General features: G+C 41.8%; 2 protein-coding genes across 4 annotated transcripts in view; both read right to left on the minus strand.

Annotated features, from left to right (window-relative positions):
- The window catches only part of plcg1 (phospholipase C, gamma 1), a 36,661-nt gene extending 30,905 nt beyond the window's left edge, over nt 1-5,756 (minus strand). For all 3 annotated transcript variants that reach the window (XM_024385089.2, XM_024385088.2, XM_024385090.2), the window contains exons 1-5: nt 5,447-5,756; nt 4,491-4,784; nt 419-571; nt 193-286; nt 23-70 (exon numbers count right to left, since the gene is read on the minus strand). In XM_024385089.2, the coding sequence (XP_024240857.1) occupies nt 23-70; nt 193-286; nt 419-571; nt 4,491-4,707 (512 nt within the window). In that variant the 5' untranslated portion in view covers nt 4,708-4,784; nt 5,447-5,756. The remainder of the gene's footprint in view (nt 1-22; nt 71-192; nt 287-418; nt 572-4,490; nt 4,785-5,446) is intronic.
- Nucleotides 5,757-9,281: 3,525 nt separating this feature from the next.
- The window catches only part of LOC112221333 (DNA topoisomerase 1-like), a 30,374-nt gene continuing 25,436 nt past the window's right edge, over nt 9,282-14,219 (minus strand). Inside the window, exons 17-21 of the mRNA XM_042304085.1 lie at nt 13,963-14,077; nt 13,550-13,677; nt 13,266-13,360; nt 12,895-13,044; nt 9,282-10,736 (exon numbers count right to left, since the gene is read on the minus strand). Of these exons, the coding sequence (XP_042160019.1) occupies nt 10,634-10,736; nt 12,895-13,044; nt 13,266-13,360; nt 13,550-13,677; nt 13,963-14,077 (591 nt within the window). The 3' untranslated portion in view covers nt 9,282-10,633. The remainder of the gene's footprint in view (nt 10,737-12,894; nt 13,045-13,265; nt 13,361-13,549; nt 13,678-13,962; nt 14,078-14,219) is intronic.

Below are 14,219 nucleotides of genomic sequence, written 5' to 3' on the forward strand. Positions count from 1 at the left end.
AGCACTGATTTATTTAACTTACTTGTCTTCTCTGTTGCGATCTACGGCATAAAACTGCTTCCGTAACCACCTGGGTGAAAAAAAGAGTTACATTGAAGAATGAGTCTTTGACACTGAAAGTGCTGTGATAGCCATTTGCCATGTACCATCAAGTGATGCCCACTCAGCCTACCCAACCGAATAAAGGTGTACCTCTCTATCTGTAAAGGGGTGGGGGATTTGAGTGTGTCTGCCACCAGCCAGGTCAGCCCCTTCACCCACATGGTCATCTCCTCATCAGACGTCGCTGGGGAGAGGGGTCAAAGGTTAGGCGTCAAAGTCCTGACATTCAAGTTCCATATTATGGTATGGGTGTGTCTCTACCTGACAAAACGGAAGGCTTTGGAGGTAATACTGTGGTGTGTATTTTAGTATTTACCTGCTAGGCTGAGTGCTTTGAGGCGGAACTCGGTGCCGTGTAGGATGACGAAGCAGTGAGCCTGGTCTAGTCGTGCTGTAGAGTCCTCCACATAGCGCTCAAAGTCCCGAGACTTCTGGCCCGCTCGGATCTCCTTTATCTCTCGGATATCAACTGGAGGGGGGACAGATACAGGGGTCAGCCAAGTCACTCCAACATGAAACAGTCTGTTAAGGTTAGCTAAACTGTATCCACCAATCACATTTAGTTTGCACATTGTCAAGCAGAGCAGAGTGTAACAAATGCATGACATATTAAGACACTGCTCTTAAGTCCAGCCACACTGTTGCAACAGACTGGCCAAGGGACAGACCTTCAGAGGACCACAACCTCAAGCCACACACACACCTGCTCACTATAAGGGCCGACAGGGCCTCAGAGGAGACAGAACAGGAGCTTTCCTTTTTTGCCTTGCAGATGGTGATCAAAAGCTAAGGAACAGAAACCTGAATAGCCCAATTCAGTGCATGTTTCAGGGCATACACTGCATACCTTGAACTTTGTCATAAATCATGTCAATGGGAGATTTGCGCAAGACATCTAGTTACTGTAGAAATGTGCATCTCAAGTTCTGATTTGGCCAGAGGAATGAGCTGTAAAGCATATGGAGAGTTGAAGTTACGGACAGTGGCAAAGTGGGATTGTGTTTAGTGACAGTGTTGAGGTACACCGATTGTCCTGGTGCAGTTAGTTAGGCATTAAGATATTCACACACACACACACACAGCATAGCTCTCGCATAGCTCTGCTCCTGCTCCTCTTCCTGCCCTAAACCACACATCCTGTGCTGCTCTGCCGCCTACACGGTCTGTGCGCCTGTGTGTGCGTATGTACCCACCTTCTTTCATCTCGAAGAATCTCTCACACACAAAACACACATCTACTTTGCATCACATGCATCTGACTTCCGTTGAGACTAAGTCAATCTGACAGGTTGATATTCGAGAGAACATGTAAGTCAGTCTAAATATTTGCAGAGTTATTGTGAAGCTCCAGGAAATAAGAGCTAGCCAGAGGTGTGACCTTACACAGGGAGAGGAGAGGAGGCATCCTGACTAACATACCAACACGTCTCTCCCTGTTTGCTCTTCATTTTACTTCCCTCTACCCCATTAACCTTTCTCTCATTGGCTCACAACTATCTTTGTTGACTTTAGGGATAATATGCACGTTTGAGGATGAAAGCATGGGAGGATAACAACAAACTACACTGAAGTGTAGTTTGTTTTGAAGTGTTAGAGCAGAGCTGTTGAACTTTGAACAAACTAATTGGCCAATGCACAGTCAACCATGATGTAGGCTATATTTGACTGTTGTATTGCAGAGGTTGTCCTTTTTCATTAGATTTGTGTTTCTGAAAGGATGGAAAATCCTAGTTCAAGGCATGCCATTGGCCTACATATACTGACTGACAGTTTCCACAGAGGCGTGCAGGTGCCTTTGCTGGAACAGACACACCTCTCTCTCAAATCTGAGACGGTTTCAGTATATCTAAATATCACCACAACATTTACACTTATCAGAAGATCTTATCCAATGTGACAGCTACAATAACTTTCAAAAGGAAGCTCATGATCCACACAGAATGGAACCAGTCCAGCCTGCATGTCTGCAGTTACTGGGTCTCGGATTCTGTTGTGTGCAGTCACTGATGTAGCCACCTCATCAACGCCTTTATCCATGTCTCGTAAACCCTCTTTCCTATAGAGGGATTCTAATAAGCATGATCCTTACGGACTCTAAAATAGCTTCACTCAGAAAAAAACAGATTTGGTTTCAGATTTGTTTGTGTTGTTTACACAGTGGCTTGGGACTGATTTGTGCTTACTAAAGAAGGGCATGGAGATATCTGGGGGAATAATTGGGTCCTGCGTGTCTCGATTCTCTCTCTCTGCCTTCAGGCTTGTCGGCACAAATGAGAACCTATGTTGTCCACATTCTCAGGTCACACTGAGTGCAAGTGCCAGTGCTCGGACTACATTCTGCCAACACGGGGACTTCAGTCTTAGTGACACTTGCTAAACCAGTGCCATGTTAAGAAATCCCAGTAACACCTGTTCAAACAAGAGTTTAGATTTGTGAAACAGGCTTACCTTACTGCATGTTCCTGGCTGGCTGGCTGAGAGTATAAAGACATACTGTCTACCACTACACCAAAACCCAGATGTTTGTGTGTTGATGCAAGCTATGACTGTGGTTAGATAAAGGCGCACACACACACCAGCCCTGGTGTGTTTGAGATGAGGTGGTCACCTGCTTGATGTGTGTTTGGGACAGGACCGTCTCGGCCACACTGACATTTTGGGTCTCTGTCGGTTCCGTCTAGAATTTTCGCGGTGCACTTAGACCTAAGCTGTGGTCTTCGCCTGAGATTCAGTCAAGGGTAGGCGGGGAGGGTGGGGAAAGCAACAGTGAGGCGGCTGGGTTAGGGTTTGATAGGTTACTGAACCAACCAAAAACGTTATGTCCGTTAGTGCAGTCCTTCACTCCTGTGAGGTCAGTATACATCAAATAAGTGAACTGCTGTTCACCAGTTACAATTTGAATACTACTACATCACTTATGATATGCCAAATGTTTATCAGGGGACCAAAAGCACACCAATCACTAAGGAGGTATTGACACGTCGACTAGGTACAGGTAGTCCTTGTAAATGTAATTTATTTTCTTACTTTTTAACTCTGCATTGTTGGGAAAGGGCTGTGAAGTAAGCATTTCACGGTAAAGTCTATACCTGTTGTATTCAGGACAATTGACAACTACAATTAGATTTGTATTCAATTCAAACGACATATGATAATTTACTAGGGAGAATTATCTACATACAGCAGGTAACTGGACATCATCTTTATTTCCTCTCAAAGGCAACCAGCAAGCATCAAAACTGCTGAGTCAGTGGTGATGTGAGAGACCCACTGATCTCCCCGTCATCGATAGGACGGAAGACTAAAATGGCGCCGATTCTTTCCCAAATGATCCCACACTTCCAGTAAAAACGATCCATTCTATTTTTAAGGAGACGCATTCGCCATTATCGTCTCACTCGCAAAGAGTAGGATATCATATGACGACGTTGTCAAGTCCAGAAACTCCTCCATGGAGTTGAGCAAAGACTAAACTTTCCTAAATGAACCTCCGACTCCTTAAAGTTGTTATGAATCCATACTTCAAAAATGTAAAAGTGTTTACCTGTGTTTGTTGTTGCGTGCCTTAATTTGCTTCCTGAAATCCATGTTGTAATAAAATGTCATGCGCTGTGCACATTGAATCTCATGTAAACCAGTCAGTCGTTGGATGTAGCAATAAGATTAAGGTTTTATTTTTTTAAGTATGGATTTAAGCAAACAAAGGACAACCATCGGTACATGGGGGGGGGGTCGTTTAAACCTTTTTTCCTTTCTCCCTGGCTGCATCCGGAGCAGAGTACAGCTGTGTGAGAGGCATCCTGCTACCCAGGAGACCGTTCTGAGTGAGGGGCGCACGCACAAGGCTCCCTTCACGAAAACACACAGGGCCTGTGATGAATGACACTTCTATCCAGCATGCGTTTCTACACTTTATTTAACACTGGGACAAGATTATATGTAGGTCATGTTCAAATGGGGCCAAATAAGGATGTTTCAATAGGCCCCACTTTTTGGCTTTGCTCTGGCCTCATGTGACATGGTTTTTCCATTATCTGAACATTGAACACGCTTCAAATCCCATAATTGCTTCATAATAGTACTAACAAATACGCAATTGTACACGTCTAATCACAAGCTACTGGACAAAATGACATAGCAAGTGTTTTGTTATTGTGTGACACTCGTGCGTCTCACAGCTTTGTCGTTTTGTAAAAACATTCCTGTTTATGACAGCAGGTAAACAGACCGGTTTGGCATCATATTCTCCTGTCAGAACATATTCTGTGCGACAGTGAGATCAAATATTTTTGGGACAAAGATAGGCCTAAATTGTATTCATTGGATGAAACAGAATATCATGCAGCCTATGCATTGCACACGTTTTCAAATGCGAGAGCCATACTCACTTTCTCCCTCTATTTTATCCGTGCCTCGGGTCCAGATAATTGTCCTCGTCTCAAGTTTGACCTGAAATGTCCTTCTCTCAGGTCGCTGGGACTTTTTGGAGTAAAACAAAGTCAACACGGTCCCCAATTCCAGATCCCGGTAAAGATTGTTCATCTCGGTGTCACTCTCAATCCACGGAATGGGTCCGTTGGAAAAGAAGCCCGAGGTCCCAGCCATGTTCACTTCCCCTGTTTGTTGTCCTTTTCCTTTCAGAACAATCTCCACAGCCCTGGGCGAGACAGAGACAGGGATACCTACAGAACAGGGGGAAAACCCATGAAAACATATTCTCTGGAGTTGATCATCTTGCATATTGCCTTACTGTTAGAAATATGGCTAGGTGAGTTTAGGTGTAGGCCTAAACCTATGTTATTAGGGTCATATGTTGTGCAATAGTCTTCGCTATGATGCTACATATTTTGTGCAGTAGGCCTACAGGTGCTGGACTGAGAAAATGACAGACGTGCACCAATCAACTCCAGCTGATCACACACTGGTATGGGAATAAACAAACCGATTTACATCATTTACAACACTTTTCTCACGAAGATAATACATGGAAATCCACAGGTTAACTGTAATCCGCGGCACATTTAAATAGATTAGATAGGATTTGATCCCTCAAACTGGCCTATTAGCTAAATGGAATGTTTCCTTCCCAAGCTACCCATAAAGTTTATTTCCATGGGCCCAGATTCTCCTCGTTTTGTAACAAGCAATACAAAATAACATTCGTTGCGAAAGGGAGAGCGGATACACTGCGAGGCAAGGAATTCCGTGCTACATTTTCCTAAAGGCGAGGGTGGTGGGCAGTTGTTCGGCCAAGGAAGAATGGCTGATTTCAACGCAGACAAACCCAGTTAGCTATCGCCATAGCCTTTATTTTAGGTCACCCTTCTAGTACCCTTCGTCTTACCGTCTCAAAATCCAACTGGAACACGCGAGCAGCGCAACAATAGCAGAACAACACCTCGGTATATCGCCGCAATCACGGCCCCGCTCATCTCCGCCGGTCCAACTTCGGCTGTCCTCCCGTCTTCCCCTTTTTCGTGATTATATCATTGTGGTCCCAACAGTGTGCGTACGCTTCAGTCGTGAGGAGAAAGATCCCTTTTCCTTTTGCGTCCTGTCACAGTTCCCCATCGACGGAGAGAGCCATAAGCAAGTTTTGTCTGTATCATGCACGGCTCGGGCCCTTCCCCCATCCGACCCCTCTGTACAACAAAGCATCGGATAGATCGGTCTCTTAAAGATACAGCACTTACTTTTCCACCCCTCAGTCTACTTCGTTTTCATAATTATCTGTTTACTATAAGTAGGCTAACTAAGCATAGCTAATTATTGCGCCCCTTTGGTCAGTGTCAGTGAGAACTAAAAGATCCGTCAGAAAGTATTCAAACCCCTCGACTTTTTCCACATTTTGTTATTACAGCCTGAATTTAAAATGGATTAAATTGAGATTTTGTGTCACTGGCCTGCCTACACACAATGCCACATAATGTCAAAGTGGAATTATCTATTTAGACAATTTTACAAACTCATAAAAATGTATTGAGTCAGTAAGTATTCAACCCCTTTGTTATGCCAAGCCTAAATACGTTCAGGAGTAAACCGTCGCATAAGTTGCATGGACTCACTCAGTGTGCAATAATAGTGTTTTTTGTTGTTGACGACCTCATCTCTGTACCCCACACATACAATTATATGTATGGTTCCTTAGTTGAGCAGTGAATTTCAAACAGATTCAAACACAAAGACCAGGGAGGTTTTTCAATGCCTCGCAAAGAAGAGCACCTATTCCTAGATGGGTGAAAAGCAGACTTTGAATATCTATTTTAGCATGGTGAAGTTATTATTACACTTTGGATGGTGTATCAATACACCTACTCACTATAAAGATAAAGGTGTCCTTCCTAACTCAGTTCACGGAGAGGAGGAAACCCAGTTCACCACGAGGCCAATGGTGACTTTAAAACAGTTACAGAGTGATGGCTGTGATAGGAGAAAACTGAGGATGGATCAACAATATTGTAGTTACTCCACAATACTAACGTAAATGACAGAATAAACAGAATACAAATATTCCAAAACATGCATCCTGTTTGCAATAAGGCACTAAAGTAAAACTGCAAACATATGTGGCAAAGAAATGAACTTTATGTCCTGAATACAAAGCATTGTTTGCAAATCCAACGCAACACATCGCTGAGAACTACACTTTACATTTTGAATAAAGTGGTGGCTGCATCATGTTATGGGTATGGCTGGCATTGGCAAGGACTAGAGAGTTTTTTTTTTAAAGAATACAAATTAACAGAATAGAGCTAAGCACAATCCTAGAGGAAAACCTGGTTCAGTCTGCTTTCCATTAGACACTGGGAGAAAAGTTCACCTTTCAGCAGGACAATAACCTAAGTAACACAAGGACAAATATACACTGGAGTTGATTACCAAGATTTTCCTAAGTGGCTTAAATTGGCATGAAAATCTGTGACAAGACTTGAAAATGGCTATCTGGCAATGATCAACAACCATCTTGACAGAGCTTGAAGAATAATTTGAAAATATTGTACAATCCATGTGTGCAAAGCTCTTGTATTGACTCAGGGGTGTGAATACTTATGTAAATTAGATATTTCTGCATTTAATTTTCAATACATTTGCTAAAATATCTAAAAACATGTTTTCACTTTGTCATTATGGGGTATTGTGTGTAGATGGGTGAGGAATATTTTTTTTTGAATCCATTTTGAATTCAGGCTGTAACACAACAACATGTGGAAAGGGGCAAGGGGTGTGAATACTTTCTCAAGGCACTGTACTTGTGCAATACATTGCCAACCAGTGGCATTAGGAGGCATTTGCATACAAACTCACAAACCTGCTGAAACAAAGTAGCCTACAAGCCTGAATATGCCATATTCTGAGTGTTTTTACGCAATGTAGTCATGTGTAATTTATTACACTTTAGTCCAGGGCTCTCCAACCCTGTTCCTGGAGAGATACCCACCTGTAGGTTTACACTCCAACCCTGTTCCTGGAGAGATACCCTCCTGTAGGTTTACACTCCAACCTGTTCCTGGAGAGATACCCTCCAACCCTGTTCCTGGAGAACTACCCTCCTGTAGGTTTTCAATCCAACCTTGTTCCTGGAGAGCTACCCTCCTGTAGGTTTACACTCCAACCCTGTTCCTGGAGAGATACCATCTTGTAGGTTTTCAATCCAATCCCAGTTGTGACTAACCTGATTCAGTTTATCAACAAGTTTATCAAATCAAAATCAAATTTTATTTGTCACATACACATGGTTAGCAGATGTTAATGCGAGTGTAGCGAAATGCTTGTGCTTCTAGTTCCGACAATGCAGTAATAACCAACAAGTAATCTAACTAACAATTCCAAAACTACTGTCTTATACACAGTGTAAGGGGATAAAGAATATGTACATAAGGATATATGAATGAGTGACGGTACAGAGCAGCATAGGCAAGATACAGTAGCTGATATCGAGTACAGTATATACATATGAGATGAGTATGTAAACAAAGTGGCATGGTTAAAGTGGCTAGTGATACATGTATTACATAAGGATGCAGTCGATGATATAGAGTACAGTATATACGTATGCATATGAGATGAGATGATGTTTATGATTAGAATCAGGTGTGCTAGATTAGGGTGGGCACAAAAACCTAAAGGGGGGTAGCTCTCCAGGAAAAGGATTGGAGTGAAAACCTACAGGAGGGTAGCTCTCCAGGAACAGGGTTGGAGTGAAAACCTACAGGAGGGTATCTCTCCAGGAACAGGGTTGCAGAGCCCTTCTCTAGGCTATAGGCCTTGTGCTCTTTGACTAAATGTAATCCAACATTGTCCTTGGTGCACCACATCCCATTTATAGTAATTTCAAGTACAGAAATAATTAGTGTTCTTGCTGAAAGCCAAAGTCACACTCCTATGACACCCATAGTGGCCTGAAACTCACCACAAAACATGGAACTACAAACATGTTCACACATCCACTCTTTGTCTAATCTTTATCAAGTCATACACTGACAATTGTTACAAGTATTTGTTTAAGCCACGATCTTGATTGTAATAGACTACTTTTGTCATTGTGTGGGGAGTTTTGACCTGCTTTTATAACAGAGCCCTCCTGTGGTCTCAGGAGGTACCGCAAATAAGTTTCAGTTTCATAAAGATGACAATGTCATGTGTTGAGTTGTGGTTTCATTTCACTTTTCTTTCTATACTGAGTGTACACATAGACCCATTAACAGGACAGGTCACCACAGCAGAAATACACAGCACAGACAGAAACTGTAGAGCCAACACAACACACAACAGCACAGCACGCAAACCTGTTACCTCCCCCCTCTCTCCCAAAGGACATAAGATCATTGAGAATTGCATTGCGACCACCACCCTGATTGGCCACTGTTAATTATCTGACAGGACTACATTTCCCTCTTTCTCTAAATGTAGTGTGTTCTGATACACTATCCCATTGTGCTGTATTTTTGGATTCAAGTCATTCAGAAACTTGAATATAAGCTTGATGAACAATATGAATTTGTCTATGTATAATTCCAGAGACTGACAACTGCTGGATATTTTGTAGAGTACATCACAGCCATAATGGGTCCTGTAGTTAATGATTGATCTTATTCATGTCAAATATCTTTCAGCAGTTGATGTTTTGGGCATTACATAAGAAAATGTAACTTTAGTCTCTCAGGGAAGGAAAGCAGTGGAATGATGAGTTGTATGTTTTATTCTCAAATAATCTACAAAAGCAAAAATAATTAGCAAACAACAAACAAAACTAAATGGCTAAAGGGTTATTAAGAAAGGCTATTGACTAGTTACATTAATGATAAATAAGTGCTTCGTGGCAATAATGCTAATTGAATAATGTTACGTAAATGCTTATTCACATGAAACAATCATTTCATAGAGGACATATTTCTTCCACATTGTTTACAGCAGTACAACAAAAAAAGAAACACCCTCAAATCTTTAATTAATGATAGATCTTTATGTAACAGTTGTTTTTGTTTTTGGCAAAATCCATATCCCTCACACATTTCTATTTTTCTCCTTTTAAAAGAGCAAGCAGTCATTTGTATCTACACAAAACAGGCACCAAAACAATACATTTTTATATAGCCATTTCTTCAAGTAACATACAGTGGAATAGTTTTCATCCAGCAAAACGTGTGAAAAGACATCTATCTACAGGTAGGGAGGCCTGGTGACAACACGAAGGATACATATCCTACAAAATACAGAATAACATACCAGTACGTACTGAAAACAGACAAGAAATATATACATCCCTGAAATAAACAGCAAAATGAAACCAATGAAAAACATTGACATTCTATGTGCCAGAATTACACGAGCATAGTGATTGGTTGCTTCTTATTCATCATCACCCATTATAAACATCATCCTCATGTTCTTCTCCTCTCTTCATACAGATTTCAAAGTTCATAAATCATCAAATATGGTGCACTCATTCACCATTAAACACACACACACGCGCACCCCATACCACTGCTCTGTTTCTTTCCACAAGGTATGAAGGTGCCGCTCATTAGGGAATTCTTTGATTAATTCATGAATATTTCAAAATATAGAATTTATCAATATATTTGATGACTAAGATATTGTAGCATAAATCAATAGAAAAAGCAGGCATTTACAGTTCTTCTATTAGCTAGCTGAAAATCACAGAAGCTGATAAGGTTGAAAGGTCCGGTTAACATGTTTTGGTCAAACACACTACTATACTTTTCACTGCAGTAAGATTCAGGGCGTGATCCCTGTTTGAATACTTGGCCAATGCACTATTTTATTCCTCATCACTGATTTGCATGTGATTGGATACGTGTAAGCAAGGTTTCTACCATACTGCTTTAACCTATCAGATCTGCGTTCAATTCAAGGGAGGAAGGAAGGATACAGTACATGCTTCAAACAGGACCCTGGTCAATTGCTAAGAATGATCTCCATTTTACATGGTGGACTCAATCACATGAACTACACATACTTCTAAAATGAAACAATAATAAAATGGAGGGATAAAATGACAGAACAGGATCTAAAACTCGTAGTCCTCTTCAGCCATGTCGATGGCCCAGGCAAACTTCTCCCTCTGGGTTTTGTTGTAAATCTTCTCCATGGGAACGTCCCATTTCTTAACCCTGCAGAGGAGAGGAAGAGAGAAGGAGAGCAGGGCATTAGGAGAGAGAACTAAAGACAGAGAAGGGAAAGCAAACAAAAGTATTGGGACAGTGACACATTTTTTGTTGTTTTGGCTACAGACACATAAATATCCTATCCCCAAGTCTTGTTAATAACAGGGGAGGTTATGATATTTGTGTGTCTGTAACGTTCTAACTCATCATTATTCCCAATTCATTCAGGATTATCCGTAATCATGGTAGTATCCACATTAATGTAGAAGTGTTTAGAAACATACTCTAATCTTATTTACAATAAAAGTGACTTCTAAATAACAGAATACTTTATTTACCATTAATTTGTATTGGGCACAAAATAATCTGAAACACAACCAAAACAAACAGCAAATGCATCCAACAAATGTATAAAGTCACAAGCTTGATGTAGTCATTGCGTGCTATGAATATGGGACCAAATGCTAAACATTTGACTATGTTAATATACATATAAGTGAATTTGTCCCAATACTTTTGGTCCCCTAGAATGGGGGTTCTATGCACAAAAAGTGCTGTAAATTCAAAGGGTTCACCCGAAATGAACGAAAATACCCACAAATGAAAGCTGTCAGTCTGCACTTTAACCACATAGCCATTGTGTAATTTCAAATCCAGAGCCAAAAAAAACTAAAAAACTGTCACTGTGTATTTAAATCCCTCACACTCTCAATCTCTGACAATGACTGTCCAAAGACAGTTGTCTTTTTTATACATATTTTTTCCTTTTATCATTGAAGATGATATAAAAACATCTATTGATCATGTAAGGGTGTGTGGGTGAGGGCCCTCTGTCTTGGCCCTCCACTCATCCAGCAGCAGTAGGCTATTTGGAGTGGTTTTTACTTATGTAAAAAATACTTTAAAGTACTACTTAAGTCGTTTTTTGGGAGAATCTGTACTTTACTTTACTATTCATATATTCATATATTAGTCAACTTTTACTCATTCCTAAAGAAAATATGTACTTTTTACTCCCATACATTTCCCCTAACACCAAAAAGTAGTTAGAGTTCCAATGCTCACAGGCAGGACAGAATGATGGTCCAATTCACACACCTATCAACCATCCCTACTATCTCTGATCTGGCAGACCCACGGAAAAATATATACTGTGGTTGTGTTGGAGTGTTCCACTGTCTGTCCGTAAAAAATACAAAATAAAATAGCTTAATATAAGGAACTTGATGTATAGCATTTTACTTTTCACAGTTGTTTCATGTTTCAAGTTGAATACTTGTTCCACCACTGTACTTTGGTACATTTAAAACCTGATACTTTTAGAATTGTACTCAAGTAGTATTTTACTGGGTGACATTCACTTTTAGCTGAGTCATTTTCTATTAAGATATTTTACTTTTAAAGTATGAGAATTGAGTACTTTTCCCACAACTGGCTATTTGTCCCGGGCGGCCACGTCACATTGCCTCTACATGTGGAGGAAGAGCTCTGTGAGGGGACGCTCTCTGGCCCTACAAACAAACCCTATTGTTCCTCACTCACACACACTTTCCTTCTCACCCTTTCGTTCTCTTCTTCACTCTGCTTTCCCACAATGCACAAGCATTTCCTGCCTTCTGTCACCATTGGCGACCACTAGCGACCCCACCACTACCCCCCACCCACCCAAAACACACACCCACCCCGGCCTATGGAAACATTACATGTATGACAGGCTTACGTATGTAACTACTTTAGTAACAAATATATTCCTCAGTTTGTACCTGGTAACGTCAGACATCACTTACTTACTCATCGTGTAATTACAAGATAAATTAACTACATGGTATCTGTGATAATTGTGAAGTAAAATGTAATCCACTCTATGTAATGTGATCATTCCCGTCTGTCTGTCTGTCTGTCACCTGTCTGTCTGTCACCTGTCTGTCTGTCTGTCTGTCTGTCTGTCTGTCTGTCTGTCTGTCTGTCTGTCTGTCTGTCTGTCTGTCTGTCTGTCTGTCTGTCTGTCTGTCTGTCTGTCTGTCTGTCACCTGTCTGTCTGTCACCTGTCTGTCTGTCTGTCTGTCTGTCTGTCTGTCTGTCTGTCTGTCTGTCTGTCTGTCTGTCTGTCTGTCTGTCTGTCTGTCTGTCTGTCTGTCTGTCTGTCTGTCTGTCTGTCATTTACCATGCCACAGAGATGCGTGGGTCCAGGTAGTTGAGTTTGGAGGTTCCCAGTGCGATCTGCTTGTTCTCCTCTCTGTCTGTGGCCTGCATCTGTAGCTTCATCAGCTGTTCCTCTATCCTCTGGACCGCTTTCCTCTTCACCTCCACCATCCTGAGGACACCACACAAGTCATTGATTAGCTGATTGATCCATCCCTAGTTCTACCAAATCGGATTGGGGTAAGAAATGAGTAGAAACTTCCACCTATCTGCCGGCAAGGTGAGTCCATTGTCATTTGTATGCAGCACAAAGTACGTAGGGGAAGGGGCTAGCTAGGGGTTGACTTGGCATGGGGCCCTAGTCTGGTGGAGTTTCAGTAGAGCTGTACTCACTTTTTACTCCGGTCATCATGTGAGGCCTTGTGCTCTGTCTTTGCCCCCTTCAGCTGTTTCCTGGTGGCCGACAGCTGCTTCTGCTTCTCATCTATCTGAGAGCATTAAAACACACACACACACACACACACACACACACACACACACACACACACACACACACACACACACACACACACACACACACACGGTCATTACTGTGTATACTATGTGGGTACTGTGACAGCAAAAATATACATTTCAGTGCAAGTGGACAATAGAGACTTATTCTATTCTACTGTTACCTTGGTTTGCAGGTTCTGCATGGACTTCTCAAAGGTCTTAGGTGCAGCCCTCTGGTGGTTGCACAGTATAGCCACAGCCCGGTTGGCTCTGTTGTAGGACAGGATCTTAGCAGGAATGCTCTCATCCGCTGGAGACAGACACAGATACAGTATTTACCATGCACTTTTCAAAGAAATATCTGGTAAATTTTGTAGGCTACCTCAACATAAAGTTGAACCAACTATTTGCTCACTGTTTGCTGCTGCCAGTGTGATCTTTATTAAAGCTAGTAACACAGCAACAATAACATTTGCCCCGACATCAGGTTAGTAGAAGCAAACAGTGGGCAGACAACTTCATCCACTATTGGCTAGTGGACTTGTCACTCATCGGAGCAGTGTGTGTGATTGGCTGTCTGCGTGCTGTCACTCACGGCTTGTGAGCTCTTTGAGCTGCTGCTGCAGGGTGATGGAGGCATTGTACGTACGGAACACTTTGGCTGTCAACCCGTCCATCAACTCCTGGAGGTGCTTATTCAGAATAGAGGTCTAGAGAAGAGGAGGAAGAGAAGGAACAGAGAAAGATAAAGGCAGGGGAAGAGAGGTGAGTTTATGGGAGATGATGGAGAGAGAGAGAGGTGAGTTTAGGGGAGATGATGGAGAGAGAGAGAGGTGAGTTTAGGGGAGATGA

The sequence above is a fragment of the Oncorhynchus tshawytscha genome, linkage group LG22, assembly GCF_018296145.1.
Source record: "Oncorhynchus tshawytscha isolate Ot180627B linkage group LG22, Otsh_v2.0, whole genome shotgun sequence".
In the NCBI taxonomy this organism is placed as follows: domain Eukaryota; kingdom Metazoa; phylum Chordata; class Actinopteri; order Salmoniformes; family Salmonidae; genus Oncorhynchus; species Oncorhynchus tshawytscha.